This window comes from Mustela lutreola, chromosome 13, assembly GCF_030435805.1.
Source record: "Mustela lutreola isolate mMusLut2 chromosome 13, mMusLut2.pri, whole genome shotgun sequence".
In the NCBI taxonomy this organism is placed as follows: domain Eukaryota; kingdom Metazoa; phylum Chordata; class Mammalia; order Carnivora; family Mustelidae; genus Mustela; species Mustela lutreola.
Genome location: NC_081302.1, coordinates 60,621,424 through 60,640,227, shown reverse-complemented (window position 1 = coordinate 60,640,227; position 18,804 = coordinate 60,621,424). Strand labels below are relative to the sequence as shown.

Here is an 18,804-nt window from a genome sequence, read left to right as displayed (position 1 = left end):
TCTTCAAAAGCATATATGAAAATAGAATATTTAAAAAGTTCTTTAAAAATTTGAGGCATTATCATCACCTATATTGATGGTAGATGGCTAGGTTGCAGTGTCATGACTGGTTTTAGGTTTTGGAGAATCATTTTCTTTTGTCATCTATCTGCCTGATTAAGCCAGCACCCACATGGGATCCTTTCAGAGAGAATGTTCATGATGGTGAGGACCATCACACAATCCATGGAGTTCAAACAGGACATACAAAATTTGTTTTCCAAACTACAGAAAAAGACAGTGACATGCAACACTGTGAGTCAGTATTCTATTCTTCTCGAGGCTGGATTCATACTTCATTGCTTCCGTGAAGTAATGCCCCTATATTCAAAGTATTTCCTTTTCCCCAGCCAAACATTTTAAGCTTTATTGTGGTACTGGCAGTTGTGACACTTAGGGATGTACCCGGATTTTTAAAAAGCAAGGTATCCATGGTACTGGGGAAATGGGAGAGCAACATGCAAAAGAATGAAACTAGACCACTTTCTAACACACACAAAAATAAATTCAAAATGGATTACAGACTTAAATGTGAGACCCCAAACCATAAAAATCCTAAGGAAGAACACAGGCAATAACTTCTCTGACACTGGCCATAGCAGCTTCTTTCTAGAAATGTCTCCTGAGGCAAGGGAAACAAAAGCAAAAATAAACATTGAGACTACATAAAAATAAAAAGTTTCTGCACAGCAAAGGAAACAACAAAACTAAAGGCAGCTTACTGAGTGGGATAAGCTACTGGCAAATGACCTATCTGATAGTTAGCAATTAATATACACAAAGAACTTATAAAACACAACAGCCCAAAAGTTAATAATCCAAATAAAAAATGGGCAGAAGACATGAATAGACATTTTTCCAAAGGCAGCATATAGCATAGAGATGGCTAACAGAAACACGAGAAGATGCTCAGTATCACTGATCACCAGGGAAATGCAAACCAAAGCTACACTGAGATACCACTCCACACCTGTCAGAATGGCTACAATCAACAACACAAGCAACAAAATGTGTTGGTGAGTAAGTGGAGAAAAAGGAACCCTTTTGCACTGTTGGTGGGAATGCAAACTGGTGCAACCACTCCGAAAAATAGTATGGTGTTTCCTCACAATGTTAAAAATAGAACTGCCCTACACTTCAGCAATCAAACTGCCAGGTATTAACCTAAAGAATACAAAAGAAAAATATAAATATATGTGATGGACTATTACTGTGCCATAAAAAAGAATGAAATCTTGCCATTAGCAACAACATGGATAGAACCAGAGATGATTATGCTGAGTAAATCAGTCAGAAAAAGACAGATACCATATGATTTCAATCCTATGTGGATTTTAAGAAAAATAACAAAGGGTGGAAGGGGTGAACAGAGAAGCAAACCAAGAAAGAGACTCTCAACTATAGAGAACCGATGGTTACCAGAGGGGTGGTGGGTGGGAGGATGGGTTAACTAGGTGATAGGGATGAAAGAGTGCACTTGTGATGAGCAGCAGGTGATGTACTGAAGTGTTGAGTCACTATGTTGTACACCCAAAACGAGTATTACACTGTACATTAACTGGAATTTAAATAAAAACTTAAAAAAAGGGCGCCTGGGTGGTTCAGTTGGTTAAGCGACTGCCTTCAGCTCAGGTCAAGATCCTGGAGTCCCAGGATCCAGCCCCACATCCGGCTCTCTGCTCATTAGGGAGTCTGCTTCTCCCTCTGACCCTCCCCACTCTCATAGTCTTTCTCTCAAATAAATAAAATCTTTTTTTTTTTTTTTAAAGATTTATTTGACAGAGATCACAAGTAGGCAGAGAGGCAGGCAGAGAGAAGGGAGGGGAAGCAGGCTCCCTGCTGAGCAGAGAGCCTGATGTGGGGCTCGATCCCAGAACCCTGGGATCATGACCTGAGCCGAAGGCAGAGGCTCTAACCCACTGAACCACCCAGGCGCCCCTCAAATAAATAAATCTTAAAAGGGGCGCCTGGGTGGCTCAGTGCGTTAAAGCCTCTGCCTTCTGTTGTCATGATACCAGGATCCTGGGATCAAGCTCCACATCAGGCTCTCTGGCTGGCAGGGAGCCTGCTTCCTCCTCTCTCTCTGCCTACTTGTGATCTGTCAAATAAATAAATAAAATCTTAAAAAGAAAAAAGGCAATGTATCCCCATTTGAGATCTATGGATGGAAATTTTAGCAAGGGGTGAGAGGGAACATTGAATTTTCTGGCACATGTGAGAATTTTCAGGCATAGGCTGAACTTTCTGGCATGATACTTTAGGTGGACAAGTTAAACCTCCTGGTGGAGGGCTGACCTGGGGTCAGATAGCAGGAAGTTTCTAGGTCCCTGAAGGAGAAGGAAGGTACTGGGAAACAGATGAATACAGGTACGGAGGTCAGATTTCCTTTCCAATGAAAACTTCACCTCAGAGCTATCCTTATTCTTCATATATGTGAAAGCAGCAAGATATCTAGAGAACTGCATAAAATCAAGTCACTAGGATAAAACTTATTTCATTCTTTAATCTACTGGATATTATCTTCTTGAAAATGGGTCCTCTCACACTGAAGATTTGAATACTGCTAAAAAGACCTGTTGTAAGCCCACTGCAAGAAGGGAGACCTTAACATTTCATTCTCTAAGAGGCAGCGAATAATGAGTGTATAGGAATACAATAAACATATCTCAAAAAAGAATGATACAACTTTTATTTTCCATGGATTTTAAAGATACTTTCGCTACATAGTTATGTATTTTTATGAGATTATATTTTTTTCATTTGTATGAAGTTCAGCCTTATACAATTTTAAGGTGATATGTTTGGTAGTGTAACTATAATCTTTAAAAAGTTTAGAGTTTTTGGAATGTACAGTATATGAGGTAAAATCAAGATTACATTAAAAATTTTCTCCTCTGCATTGATTTTGCAGTGAGGCTCAAATGGCAAGTACACTATTAAATGACATTTACTATCAAAAATAGGAGTTCATTTGAGTTACTATGAAAAACATAAGCCACTGTAACTCCCACAGCGGCAATATTTTACCATTTTAGACATTCAACTATATAGAAATCTCTGGGCTATTACACTCAAACTCATTTGTACTGCCAAATGTGGCACTTTTAAGTTTCTAGAAAATAATCGCAATCACTGTTGTTTTGGGGGAAAGTTAGCCTCTACATAAGAGATTAAATTTAAATAAAATGTAAACATACAGTATATTATAGTGACATCATTCTTACCACTTGGAAAGGCCAAGTTTATCCGTTTCTTTTTTGAACAAAGGTTAATGTTTTTTCTACAGCACAGATCATTTGACATAAAACAATTACAATACATGCCCATTCTAATATAAGAGAAATTCTTCAGAGATCTTCAAAGCACAAAACATATGTCCTTTTTTCAAAGACTGACAGAAGTGCTTAGTAATCACTAAAATGCTAACTTCAGCAACTAAAAATTAGTGATTCACTATCCTAAAATTCAAATAATAAATTAAAAAGGCTAGTTACAAGTGTTTTACAGATAACAGATGTGATAAAACAAGAATTTTAGATAGTTTCTTACAAACTGTATTATTACTGGCAGTCATCGACATCTATGCAAGATGTACAATGTGATACTTGACAAAATTCAATCTGATCATCCAATAACTCACAAATGCAAGCTCACAAAACATTAATGAATTATGCAATTGCAAAGTGCTCTAATGCAACATTAACCACATGCAATCAACAATTTGGAACAGTATCCAGACAGACATTACATTAAACATTAGTTTTTCAAGAAAGAAAGCAGCTTGAAGTTTACTGGTGCAAATTAATTTTGTCTTCAGATTTGGTGTCCCAAACAAAAAGGTTAGGTTTGATTATGAATTCTGATGGTGATGGCAGTAGTTATGGGAGAAGCAGCAAAACTTATGGGAGTTCTTCAAAATCAGTCTATTCCAGATAGATGGAGTGAGTGTGTGTGTGTGTGTGTATATATATTTCTACACTTGGTATAGTTTATATAGATGCCATATACGTATATGCATGTCCTTATACACATACATATAGTTCAGAGGCTCACAAAAACCAAATTAAATAGGTTAGAAATTCGGAGTTTAATATGACTACTTTTAAAAAGTATAATCCCTCTGTTCTTTTCTCAAGACCTGAAGAAGTGCTTTTTGAATAAACATTAAAATATTTTTAGGCCAAGTAAACTGTCTGTGCTTTCTTTAAGTGATTTATCTGTGAATTCATTAATATATACTTGTAATGAAGAACTCCACATTTATCAAACAGAAGTTTCTTTTTTCATGCATATTCTTTCATCCAGTTTTTGACTGCTAAGCCCCTCCAGTTATTCATCATAATCCCACTTACCAAATAATTAAGACAAATGAGGAGGTAGAAATATAGCACTAGATTGCTTTCACAGCATCAGACTTTAACATTTTTTTAATAGCATGTTAGTGTAAATTTTAATCATTCTGACTTTTTCACTAGGTAATATCTTTAGAACAGATCAGGTTGTCACTGTTACACTCATGCTGACTGGTCAAAATATCAATTATATATTGTTGCCTCTTTGAAAGTTTGTTTTACAAGAAGGCATATTAAAAAAAAAAAGAAAAAAAAAGAAAAATAAGGGAAAAAAAGGAAAGAAAAAAGTCCCAACCAAACAAAAAACCAAAAATTTCTATTTCTGTGGCTTGCATTCTAATAAGGTGCCAGCCTCTACCTAATGATATAAGCATTGAAAATGGCAAAAATGATGTATTATAGTCTCAATGCCAGTGCTAAATGCCACTGTTTTTGTAAAAGCAATACAGAAATAATTTTAGTACATGACAAAATAAAATGTAATACAGTATTAAAAATAAAGTTATATTTTCACTTGATTACAAAGTACTGAATGATAAAGGCAATCAAAATGGAAAAGAAAGCAAACAGCACAAGGATGATGGCAGCACACTGCTCGTCACTTAGTGCGCGCCGGGTCCTTGTGTTTTCCACAGTGTCTCTGTTGGTGCTGGCTGGTGGGTCAGTCCTCTGAGAGATGAAGAGCACTGTTGTGCTATAGGGACCTACTAGGTCCTGATGCCCCACAGGGTCTTGGCACTGGCGAATGGCACACACACGGAAACGATATTCACAGTTCAGCTGAAGACTTGAATACCGGAATGAAGAGTCAGGACCTTTGTAAATCTATTAATAAGAGAGTGGAAAAAGAATTACGTATGAAGGACAGGCAGAAAATACTTTACAACTGGCTAGTTTTAGAATTATTTTTGACATGGAAGCTAGTGAGTGCCACTGCTTTTATTATTAATTTTTAAAAAGATTTTATTTATCTGACAGAGGGCGAGAGATCACAAGTAGGCAGAGAAGGAGGCAGAGATAGAAAGGGGGAAGCAGGCTCCCTGCTGAACAGAGAGCCTGATTCGGGGCTTGATCCCAGGACCCTGAGATCGTGACCTGAGCCAAAGGCAGAGCTTAACCCAGTGAGCCACCCTGGTGCCCCTGCTTTTATCTTTTCTTTACAAATTAATTAATTTTTAAAAAAAAATTATTTTCAGCATAACAGTATTCATTATTTTTGCACCATACCCAGTGCTCCATGCAATCCGTGCCCTCTATAATACCCACCACCTGGTTCCCCCAACTTTCCACCTCCCCGCCACTTCAAACTCCTCAGATTGTTTTTCAGAGTCCATAGTCTCTCATGGTTCACCTCCCCTTCCAATTTCCCCCAACTCCCTTCTCCTCGCTAACTCCTCATGTCCTCCATGCTATTTGTTATGCTCCACAAATAAGTGAAACCATATGATAACTGACTCTCTCTGCTTGACTTATTTCACTCAGCATAATCTCTTCCAGTCCCGTCCATGTTGCTACGAAAGTTGGGTATTCATTCTTTCTGATGGAGGCATAATCTCCATCGTGTATATGGACCACATCTTCCTTATCCATTCGTCCATTGAAGGGCATCTTGGTTCTTTCCACAGTTTGTCGACTGTGGCCATTGCTGCTATAAACACTGGGGTACAGACGGCCCTTCTTTTCACTACATCTGTATCTTTGGGGTAAATACCCAGTAGTGCAATGGCAGGGTCATAGGGAAGCTCTATTTTTAATTTCTTGAGGAATCTCCACACTGTTCTCCAAAGAGGCTGCACCAACTTGCATTCCCACCAACAGTGGAAGAGGGCTCCCCTTTCTCCACATCCTCTCCAACACATGTTGTTTCCTGTCTTGCTAATTTTGGCCATTCTAACTGGTGTAAGGTGATATCTCAATGTGGTTTTAATTTGAATCTCCCTGATGGCTAGTGATGATGAACATTTTTTCATGTGTCTGATAGCCATTTGTATGTCTTCACTGGAGAAGTGTCTGTTCATATCTTCTGCTTTTATCTTTTAAATTACATTTAAAAATACCCATCTTTACATTAAAGAGCCTATCTGCTGTTATAAGGACAGGAGAAATTGGAAAAGTGAGGATGTGAGATATATGGTCACAGAGCAAGCAAAATCAGCCCAAAGGCATTTCCTTGGTTTTCTCAAATGTAAGAAGTCAAACTTCTGTGAAATCATTCCATGAAAAGAGAAACTACATCTAATTATGTTTCCACATTATATAGAAATCTATGTAAAACTGGCTTCTGTACAATTTCAAACATCTGCTGAAACAATGAATGAATGAATAAGGGGAGCTTTCTACAGCTGTCTATGGCAAATTATTTTATAAACTTTAAAGAAATCACTTACAATCACAGAACTGGATTTTAAACCCAAGTCCTCTGCCCATCCCTTAGAAAGGAAATAACAAGAATGGAATTCCTTGAATTTTCAAGAGAGTGCTAGCAATTAAGAGGATATGTATCGGGACTGGTCACTCCTGGGTCCAAGCACTACTCTGCCAGTTCACACTTCATTTGTCTTGGACCAATTACCTTAGTACAATGAAAATAATAGTTATGTTGTATGGTAATTATGAGACTGAAATAAATAAATACTCGTTGAAGGACTTAACACAGACCCCAGCACATGGCAACTGTTCGGTATATGGAAGCCATCATTTCTGTTAATGAGCACCCCGCCACCCTAATTCTATAAATAAGAAAACGAAGGCTTATAGTGACTGCTCAGTTGAGTTCTTCCAGCTTGTTGGTGGACTGTAAGTGAGATAACCCAAACCTGGGCTAGTCTTCTTTCAAGCAATTTTACCTGCACAACTGTGTTGTACATCTGAATTTTTATATACTGGTTTGCTCCTGAAGGAGCAAGGTTAAGAGCTCTGTCTCATTTTTTGTCTTCAGAATCCAGCATATAATCGGTACTTAAAGCCACTAAAGGAGTGAATTATGTCAAAATGTGTGTCAGTTGGTGCTGAGAATATATAAAGAAGCTTGTACTGAAGGAAGTAAAACTTATAATGAAACAGAAAATGGTAAATACGCATTAGTTCTGAGAATGCAAATGAGCAATCCTGGGAGTGGGAATGTAGTAATGTTCACATCTGGAACATGGTCAAAGCAGTGATGTCAGTAAATCAGAAGGCTGTATTAGAAAGCAGTGTGAAAGAGTATACATACAATGAGCCCAAAATAGAAAAATAAAAGGATCTGTCATATGGATGTAATAGGTGATATTTGTCTTTAGAATTTTCTTCACTTTCCGTTTACCTCCAAATGGGCATGGTAACATCAACAAATGGAATGAGGATGATAGGGTGAAGAGATCTGACAGAGGGGAAGAATATGTTCATAATACTGGTTGGAAATTTAGGTCTTACTCCACAGGAGCCTAGGTGTGTGATATTTACTACAGTGTTTAAGGAATCCTGATCATAAAGCTGAATGAGCGACTGAGGAAGTTGGGTACAATAGGGGTTCCTGCTGTATGAAAGCACAGGGATATGATGCTTTGGTATAGGTTTTATGGATCATTTTTAAAAATAATTTTTATTCGAATAAGTGGGCAGGCGAAAAAAAAATCTTTCAAGAGTTCAAAGCTTGGGGACCAAAACAATGTTAGTATTTATGACACTGATGAAGAGTTTGGAGAGGAGAGATTGGGAGGGAAGATAATGAAGGCAAGTTTTCAGTTTTGTGTTTCAGATGTTGGAAGGTAAACAGGGAGACACCTTAGATAACTGTAGGTACAGGACTGAAAAAAACAGATAAACTTGCTAAAGCTAATTTATAAAAATGATCATACATCTAAGTGAAGCTATTCAAAACAAGCCTCAAGCTTGAGATAAGGTGGATTTGGCGGAGACAGAAATAACACCATTTCCACTCTTTCATTTCATACTGACAAGATAAAATTGTTGCGATCTTAGTAAACAGAAAAGGGCAAATAAAATTCTAATAAATTCATAATTTTTTTAGCTCGTAGCTATTGCTCACAGATGACTTAAAATTACAGATAATTAAAACAAAACAAAAAATAAAACTGCTCTTTATATTTGCTACCAATCAACTATCCATTTATAGGCAGGGTATGGCAAATACCAAGTAAAGCAGATTTACAGTTAAGAAAATGGCAGATAAGAGATTACAATTTTCACTTTGCATTTTAGTAGAGAAATGCAGACTAAACTTAAGCTTGTCAAGTTTGTGCATGTTTAGCTAAGAACTCTGAAATAGTATGCCAACTGCAACAGAATTTTATAGGAAAACTTTTAAAGAAAGTTTAGATTTTTATACATTGGTATTTGTCCTTATTTTAGTTTTTTTTAAAAGACTGTATTTATTTGAGAGAGAGAAAGAGAGAGAGAGAGCACGAGCAGCGGGGAGAGGCAGACGGAGAGGAAGAAGCAGACTCCTCACTGAGCAGAGAGCCCGACATGGGGCTCAATCTCAGGACCTTGGTATCATGACCTGAGCAGAAGGCAGACACTTAACTGAGCCATGCAAGATCCTCATCCTTATTTTAACTGTGAATATGTCACAGCAGGAAAAAAATAACAAGTGTAGAAGAGGGGCCAATAAAAAGGAAACCAGTAACTTACCTATTTCTCTCTCTCCATATCCACACATTCTAGAAACCTACCTGGTTGGCTAGATTAATTTACAAAGTACTCATACAAAAAACCAAAATAGTCCTTTTTTATCCTTTAAGGATAAGTGAACATGTTTACTATCAAGCACAATCACTTTGAAGTTGTCATTACAAAGGAACAAATTCCGTTTAAATATTTCTACTTTCAGTGTATGTTTCACATCCACATCTAATTTTACAATGAGTAATATGCACCATATATATTATTTATAGTAGTTAGTGTAAGAATGATTTTAACAATTTGTTACTTTTAGACTAAGTGCAGACTTGTTTATACCTTAAGGTTTATTTTGCATTGATTACATTTAAAAGTAATGATTCATTATGATATATAATAAGGCATATCTTGTCACATAATATATATATATAATATGACACATATGGTCACATATATGTCTATGACATGGCACATATGGTCATATATCCTCCTTCTGTAATTTAGGAGTATATTATTGCAAATACTTATTTCGTAATGATCAATACATAAAAAACCCCCTCAAAACAATGGATTATAGAAAAATAGCCGCATGGCTCTAGTCTATACCGTTCTTTTTGACTACTGCTAAGGGAGTTATATATGAACTTTGAATTTTAGAGCAGTTCTTAGGTTTATTGTGCATAAGCAGCACTTAGAACTTGAAAAAAAAGAAACAATCATGGGCCCTCTTCTTAGACATTCTGGTTCATTAGGTCTGTAGGCCACTCAGAGAGGCAATGTTTTTGGAAATCGAAGTTCAGAAGTTTAAGAAAAAAAAAAAAAAAAAAAAAGTAGAGAGTCCAACAAGCCACTGTCCCAGTACCCATTCTCTGACACTGTCAACAGTACTGATTTTTGATGGAGTATCAAACTCTCCCTTACCCAATTCTTATATTTGGAAAAGCTTGCCTCATTATTATACTGCAGAAGAGGCCTCTGCTCTGGTTGGCTTAAATCCTGAAATAATCATTGGTTCAGGGATGGGTTTGCAATCTAAGTGCTTTCTCTTCACTGAAAGTGAATGAGGTAGAGTTAAGTTCCTCCTGGCTAAGGGGAGTGACTGAAAACTGCGGAGAAAAACCAGGTCCCTGAAGACTTCACCGAGCTTCTGAATCAAGCAATCTCTGAAGCATGCTTACCTTCAGGCTTCTCCCTAAGAGGATTTGCACTTAATTGTGCTAGTCTGAGTTGGTTTTTCTGGTACTTGCAACATATTGAACTGTGACACAGAAGTGCCTTAGGTACAGATTCCCAGATGGGGTGATCTGCTTTGATAACGGCTTTACTGTCCACCAGTATTTTTACTTCACCTTTCTGTACTACTTGAAATGCCATTTTGGAAAAAAGGACTTGCTTTTTAAAATGTATATACTTCCCTGAGGGGATTTTAGAGCCAGTAGATGCTTACCTTTGGTATGAATGTTCCCATGCAAATAGTCTTTCTCTTAATGCCAATAAGGTCAGCTATACTTTATATACGGGAGCTATGATGTGCCAGATAGGGAGGCAAGAGTCAAAGGGAGAGTGTGACTTTAGAGAATATGGGCAGTGAGGTTCTACAGAACAGTGCATGGGGCAGCGAGAAGGCAGCAAAGAATTTTCTCAAAGTGGATCAAAAAGGGACAAAAGAAAGGACAAATGTAAAAAAATCAATTTGTTTCTATTTTTTCCTTCTATGTCCCTCCAACTTTGGCCCAGGGTCATGAGTCCTTGCTGCTGCCAGGGGAATTTGTTTCCAGATCCCTAATACCAGCAACAATATAGGTTAAACAGGTTTTTACAGGCTAGTTTAGAAACTCAACCACCAACTTATAAGAACTAACCCTATCTTAAAAACATCAGCCATTCCTACTGCTATAGAATACAGACCACAGGACCTGGCTTCCTTAACTACACACTCCATCCGTGAGGCTTACTCAAGTCACACTTCAGAGTTCATGGGTCCTTCTAAGCTCCCTAGTGCCACCATGTTCCCCTCTGCCTGCCCTCACTTAAATGGCACTCCTTTTAGAAAACATTCCAAGGTCCAGCTGGAATAATTACTTCCTTTTCATAAAGTAGGTTTTATGTTTATTATGACATTTTTGTTTGGCAATGTAAAGTGTCACACTTATAAAATTTTTGCTTGCTTGTAAAATTCTAAACAACTTTGAAATCAGAACAGTAATTTATTAATATTGTACCCTATAATTCTTTATATATGGTATTTAATAGATGTGTGCTGAGTATTAAATAAATTTTAAGTAAAATATTAAATTCCATGAATGAAACTGAACTCTTAAAAAAGCAACCTTCAAACTTTTGGAGTATAGCTTGCCAATAAATTGTAAAATCTTATAAACATTTAAGAGATTTAGATGAGCAAATATACTATGAGGGTCTAAGGAAATCAGTATTTCCATTTTTGTTTTTTAAAGATTTTATTTATTTATTTGACAGAGATCACAAGTAGGCAGAGAGGCAGGCAGAGAGAGAGGGGGAAGCAGGCTCCCCGCTAAGCAGAGAGCCAGATGTGGGACTCAATCCCAGGACCCTGGGATCATGACCCGAGCCGAAGGCAGAGGCTTTAACCCACTGAGCCACCCAGGTGCCCCAGTATTTCAAGTTTTATGGCATGCTTACAATCTTAAGTAAAAGTGATGACAGGGTTAATTTAGCTTTTAAGTTAAATTAGAATTAGCATTTGCTGTTTCATGTAGTGATACGTTTATTAAAATTCATACACTACTCAAATGTGGGGTCCCTATTTCCTTTAAGCATGTAATGCAATTACACTTTTTTAATATTAATTTTGCTTCCTCCTTGGAAGGAAACGTGCTTATCTGTAAATTATATTCAAATTTGATTATGTCAATTTGCAGATGGCTTAATAAAGAAAAACAACTACATGCCAACTTTAATCTGACTCTTTGGGGCTTTTTGTAATTTCACTTAGGAAATAACACTTCCAAGGATGACTGGGTGGCTCAGTCGGTTAAGCGACTCCCTTCTGCTTGGGTCATGATCCCAGGGTCCTGGGATCCAGTCCCACACTGGCCTCCTTGCTCAGCTGGCAGCCTGCTTCTCCCTCTGCCTGCTGCTCCCCCTGCTTGTGCTTTCTCTGACAAATAAATGAAATCTTACAAAAGAAAGGAAAGAGAAGAAAAGAAAAAATACTTTCATACTTAACAAAACGAAAGAAAAAATTATATTGAAAAATATTCTATTCTTAATAGCTGTAATAGCATGAGAGTACAATAAAACAGATGAATGACTGATTTCCTGGTGGGAAAAGAAAATACAAGATGCTCAAATGAAAACCACCCAGCTTAAAAGCACTCAAGATCAAGAAGGTTGACAGAAAAAAAGGGAGAATCAGATGAAATGTTTATAGAAAGTAGGTTTTTGAGTTGGATAAAAATGACTTCTTTACAAAAGATACAGTGAATACTGGCAACTTCCTGCTTCATCTCACTGCTGTTTACCCTCTACCAGAAAGCCTTCTCTGAAACTTTTTTGCCAGGTATGTGAACTTCTGCTAAGCTTCCATAATGACTATTATCATATTTACAACACTACCTTGTAATTATGATCATTACTAGTATTGTGAAAGCCTCCTTCATGCTCTCTGCTTCTACCCGTGTCCCATTCTAGCCAAAATGACCTTGTGTGACTACTCTGGTAAAAATCCTTTATTGGTTTCTCATTTTACATGGAATAAAAAAGTTACAGTGTGGCCTATAATGCTCTATGTGACCTTCATACCATTCATAGATCTTCAAAATTTACTTGACTTCATCTACTATTTTCCCCATTGCTCACACAACCCCATACTGGCCTCCTTGTTCATTAAATTTAACAAGCATGTTCCTACCTCTGGGCCTTTGCACTCATTACATCTTAGAACACTATTCTCATATTCATCTCCTGTGGGTCTCTGACTGTCACCTCACTGTCCTATATGAGATAGCACTAGCTTTCTCTACTCCCAAGAGTACTTATTCCTTTTACCCAGTTTTATTTATTCTCCACTGTACTTATCACTATTGTATGATATACTAATGTATTTATTTGCAGTATCTTTTTCTACTAAATATAAAAGCCAGAGGTAAGAACTTTTCATTCAGTGTTATATATCCTGAGTGCCTGGCACACAGTTTAATAAATTCTTGTCAAATGAATGAATCATCTGTTAAATATATAAAAAAAAGATACTTAAAAAAGATTTTGAATCCTGAGATACTGTGTAGTTACTAATCTTTGGAACACAGTAAATACTGAATAAATGTTTTTGAGTTACGAAGATAAAGAGTCAAATCTTGCACTGCAAATACATAAAAATGAGGAAGATAAAAATAAGTATCCACAGAATTACATCTTTGCACATACCTGTTTAAATTCTGAATCTTTCCCCAACATAACTTGAAGACTGTAAATAACTGGATCACCTTTCATTGGCTGTAAACATTCCCATGTAATTTCACAAATGTGGTCATTTATTTTCTCTATTTTGGGGGCTGTAGAGAACAAATACAAATACTTGATTTTTAGCTTGGCACATCACATAGACTCTTTCAACAAACCTTTAAAACTCAGTTAAATACCTGGATTTTTGAGATTTGCAGAGACATGATTAATGGTTCACTCTTCCTATCTACAGACCATATAATCTACATGTGCTACAATGGTCAGATTGACTAAAAGATCTGCCAAGATAAGCACTGTTTTCATTGAGTTAGAAAGCCAAAAGGAGTTATCTCAGTTCTAAAACAACATTAATGGTGTTTCTAAGAGTATACCTAATATACGAAATTTTGTAATTTAAGGAATCTCTTAAATTGAAAAAGAAGTTGAAAAATACCCCTCATTGCTTGATATAAAACTGCTTCGCTCAATAGTGGGGTACAAAGGGTTAAAATCAGTAATAATCATAAGGCTAAGAGACATAACTGGACGATAAAACAGAAAGAGGACTCAGTAAAACTCCATCAATATTATTAGAAAAGTTTTCAAGAACAGTCCTGCTAACTGTGGATCTGCTTAACAAATGACACATTTTAAGTACATGATCCAGGACACTGTACTAAATAGAAGTCTCTTTGATTTTTCTTCAGTGTGAGGAATGTCAGTGATTTTGGCTAAATATACAAATTCCAATCCTTGCCAGGGTCATTTTAAAATAAGAACCCCTCAAAAATTAATTTGAAAGATATCTGTATATACAAATGTGTGAATGTGTGTGCAAATTTGATTTAAAAAATTCAAGTTAACTAAGAAAGTACTTATGTTTTCCTTAACAGGCGACCTGGCATTCTCCCTGAAATCTGAATGAATGAAATATTAACAACTCAAAACAATTCAAGTTTATGATTTTATTCCTTAAGTAACAATAGCAGAAACTGCAAGTGACCCTATTAGAAACCAGCATCATCTATTCAAATTAGTATTTTTATGTTAGATTAAAAAGATTAGTGAAAAAATCCAGTACTTGTCTGAGTATCAATGAGCTAGATAAAATAGCTTTTATTATTGAGTGAAACTCTCAGTAGATGGGTTTGTCTATATAATTTCTTTTTTATAATTTAAATGTACACATACTGGATGATAAATTACAATAACAGCACATAAAGCTATTTATGAAGATGCACTTAAAATTAATTTATTATTAAAGAACATAATTTAAGGATGTATAGCTTACCTTTCAAGACAGCTGGGACAGATTTTGGAGTAGTAAAAATATATTCTTGGGAGAGAGGACCTTCCCCTGCTTCATTACAAGCTTGAATACAGAATTTGTAGGATGTTGACTCATTAAGTCTTTGCACTTTGTATGTATGACATGGACCTCTGTATAAGGATACAAACCTAAAATGGAAATGACTCTGGTTAAAAAAAAAACCCTTAACTATCTTATGAAAAATACTCAAAACTATTTAAAAAGTACAGTTTGGACATTATTTAGCAATATAAGTTATTCATAGAATTCAATGCCAGGAATGCTTTGTCACTCCAAATAAGTGTATTTTTTTATGAAATGATGAAAATCACAGGACTGGTAAATTTCCTAATTTGTCATGGTTTTCTGAAAAATTACTGCTGAATTTTGTGTCCGATCATAGTAACTTTTCATGCTTTTGGTAAAGCTTTGTCTCGAATTGCTATCTTTTAATGTTCATACATTTTTAAAGATACTCAGAATACCACAATTTTCATTAGTCTTAGGCATACAATTTGTTATATTTAAAAAAAGAGAACCCTCAATTTCTAGGCATAATTGCAGCTGATTTGTTGATGTCTTCTCGAGATTTACACAACAGTATGAAAGAATGTATAATTTGCCATATATTATCCACCTGAACTGTTCAATGGAAAGTTTGACTTCATATATGTTACCTGTAAGTTCAATTGTTCCCCAATACTTTTGGTTGGCTATTTTAAAGTTTTTGGAAATTGGGGAATGAGTAATGGAATGAATGCTCACATAGTTCTAATAGTCTGAAAACTGTAGTCAGGTTAAAAATGAAAAAAATAGTTAATGACCTGCAGTAACAATATTTCCAAGAAGCAGTAATTAGATAAGCCTTGCATTTTTAATCTCCCCATTTTTTTTTTTTTTAAAGGATAGGAGGAAAAAACAACCACTACTGAAAAAGCTAAATAATGACAAAACCGGTGGTCAAGAACAGCTGAAATAGTATTAAGATATTGGGGCACCTGCGTGGCTCAGTGGGTTAAAGCCTCTGTCTTTGGCTCAGGTCATGATCCCAGGGTCCTGGGATCGAGTCCTGCTTTGGGCTCTCTGCTCAGCAGGAAGCCTGCTTCCTCTCTCTCTCTCTGCCTGCCTCTCAGTCTACTTGTGATCTCTGTCAAATAAATAAATAAAATCTTATTTATTTATTTATTTTTTAAAAGATTTTATTTATTTATTTGACAGAGAGAGATGCAAAGAGGCAGGCAGAGAGAGAGAAGAGGAAGCAGGCTCCCTGCTGAGCAGAGAGCCCGATTTGGGACTCGATCCCGGGACCCTGGGATCATGACCTGAGCTGAAGGCAACGGCTTACCCCACTGAGCCACCCACGCGCCCAAATAAATAAAATCTTTAACAAAAATAGAATTAAGATACTATCCCACAGCAAATGTAAATAGTTGTGAAAAATCAAAGGGAAAGAGATTAACTACAGGTATCATTACCTTGATTTATTAACTTTCGACAGCAAACATAATATCATAGGTTTTATTTTTCACAGCCAGTAACTTACCATTCTCTAGGTGACAGCTAAACACTAATTAACTTAATGTTCTAGCCTATTAATATAATCTATATTTAATGGAATCTTTATTCTATTACACTTCAATCAAACATGAATTAGACCCATTTTTAGTAAACCTTCTTGCAATACCCTAAACGTAAATGCTACAAAGGGAATGAAAATAATTTAAGAATTCATCAATGATATTAACATGTATTAAAGATAAACGGCTATACCAAAAATCTGTAGCAAGGCAAAGAATCTCCTTCTAGAATTAAGACTTTACAAAGTGAACATAAAATTTTGCCAATGGCAAAGGCTAATATTCATGGAGGCACAGATTTCAGAAAATGATCAATATTGTTTGCTCTGCATAATGCTCTTACTGGTGATACAGTATGCTTAATTTCATATGCTATTTTAAATATGTAAGTACCTCTGAGAGTACTTATGTACAAGTACCATGAATATTTCCACTACTGAATATTTGGCTAACATGCAAACACAGCACAAAAAACAAAGTGGGAAAACTTAGGGAAGAACTGCTAATAGCATTCTGAATCCATAAGATACACAAATTGTTTCTCATAAGCTGAATGAAAAGTAGAAAAGTAAAATTTGAATTCTTAAACTATTAGAAGAATAACACCTGTGGAGGGTATATGACATTGTTTACATGGGATATAATGTCAGTAAACGGCCTCAGATTTGCATCTGAATAACTTATATTACACATATTTTGATTTATAATAAAAAATGATTTAGTGGGATAATATATGGCATGGATGTAATGAAAATGTAAAAGATGGCAGCAAAGACAAGAACCCAAGTAGCAAGGGCACTGGTTAATAATCAGAGAGTAAATAAACAAGATGTGACAGTGAGGAACTGAACTGTATTTACTGTGTGCAGGCCCTGTGACAGGGTGTGGTGGAAACTGAGACATAATCCCTACCCTCAAGGATCTCAGAGGCCTTAAACCAATCAATCATTTACTAACAAAACTGCCTCTGCAGGAAATAAAGGCTGAAGTGCTTTGTTGTAGCAAAGATTATGTTTCTTTTACCTGCATGAATAGAGTAAATGGATTAGAGAAGAAAGCCAAAGAATAGCCCACTTAATTTTTCTCTTGGCATCCCACTCACAAGTTATGAACAGGAAATTGTCACTATATCTTCTGGTGTTTTGAAAACAGCACATTTAAAATTATTTATCAGAACTCTAATCTTGTTTTTGAAAACTAATTTTATTTACTTCTACTGTTAAAACTGATATGCCTAAGAAACTATATAAAGAAGCAATTAAGAACACCTACCTTCCATTCTTATCCTCCATCTGAAGGTGGTACTGAACAGAATCTGCTGACAGTGTTTTTGGGGTTCCTTCTCCCCATTTCAGCTTAAGGTTCTGGTGGCTGAAGGCAACACACTCCAGACGAGGTGGATCAGGAGGGAGGGGCTTAGTTTTTAATTTTATCATGTGGCTGAAAGGACCAGCTCCAAGGCTATTCAAGGCTTGAATTCGTATTCTAAGTGCCACATTAAGAAAAAAAAAATCAATTTATGATTATTCTATTTAAAGTTTCTCTCTGGATTAGGCAAAAATTAACATAGTTTGTAGAGTATACCTGTATGTTGTATCTGGTTGCAAACTGTCTATAATATAGCTTGTAACCTTTCCAACTGCTAAGGGCTGTTTATCTCCCAAGTCTATGCTGTAGGCAAGGATTTCTGAACCATGGTCACAAGGCTTTTCCCAGCTTATTGCAAGGCATGTAGAAGGTGAATAATGGGGATTTTCTATATCATCATCATTTATTTCTTGAAGACAAGTCACAATAGCAGGAACTGACGGTGGAGTCACACAGGCTACTACATCACTGAAAGGCCCTGCACCCACAATACTCAGAGCCTACAAATAAACAGAGCCCATAAATTAACAAAAACATGACCAACCAAATGTTCACAGAACACAAAACTCGGGCTAGAGCAGAAAGGCCCTGACCACCTTTACCTGGACTCTGCAATAATAGGTAGTTGCTGGTGAAAGTCCTTTTAATTCATAACTAAGACCGGGCCCACAGTAACACATCTGCATACTTCCTTCCACGCCTCCCCACTCCAATCGATATTCAGTGACATCAGTTCCATTACTCAAAGGGACCTTTAAATTAAGAAAGGGAAAAGGTCTTAAGTCTTGACATTGATTAAATGGGTTTTGGGCAAAAATGTTCTTTGCCTGAGCATATAAAAAACCAAATTGCTTTTGAATTTCTTTAAAATGTTTAAGTAGAATTAAAACTGTTCAATATTACATTTTTATTCATTAAGGTAACCTGAATGTAAGATTGGCCAAAAAATATTAATATATATTGGCCAACAAAATAAAACTGTTTTCAATTAGAAGTCAAAATATGGCTGAATCACTTCAGAAAGAGAATTTTAAGTAAATATTCTTCAAAATAATCCTATCAAGTAATATAAATGTTAAATCATGTAAGGACATTTTCTTTGTTAAATTTC

The 18,804-nt window shown here is 36.1% G+C and overlaps 1 protein-coding gene across 5 annotated transcripts in view; it reads right to left on the bottom strand.

Moving 5' to 3' along the window:
• Nucleotides 1-2,705: 2,705 nt before the first annotated feature.
• Nucleotides 2,706-18,804, bottom strand: part of FNDC3A (fibronectin type III domain containing 3A) — a 173,871-nt gene continuing 157,772 nt past the window's right edge. For all 5 annotated transcript variants that reach the window (XM_059144894.1, XM_059144892.1, XM_059144893.1 and 2 more), the window contains 6 exons: nt 18,296-18,445; nt 17,910-18,193; nt 17,598-17,810; nt 14,731-14,897; nt 13,422-13,549; nt 2,706-5,216 (listed from right to left, as the gene is read on the bottom strand). In XM_059144894.1, the coding sequence (XP_059000877.1) occupies nt 4,902-5,216; nt 13,422-13,549; nt 14,731-14,897; nt 17,598-17,810; nt 17,910-18,193; nt 18,296-18,445 (1,257 nt within the window). In that variant the 3' untranslated portion in view covers nt 2,706-4,901. The remainder of the gene's footprint in view (nt 5,217-13,421; nt 13,550-14,730; nt 14,898-17,597; nt 17,811-17,909; nt 18,194-18,295; nt 18,446-18,804) is intronic.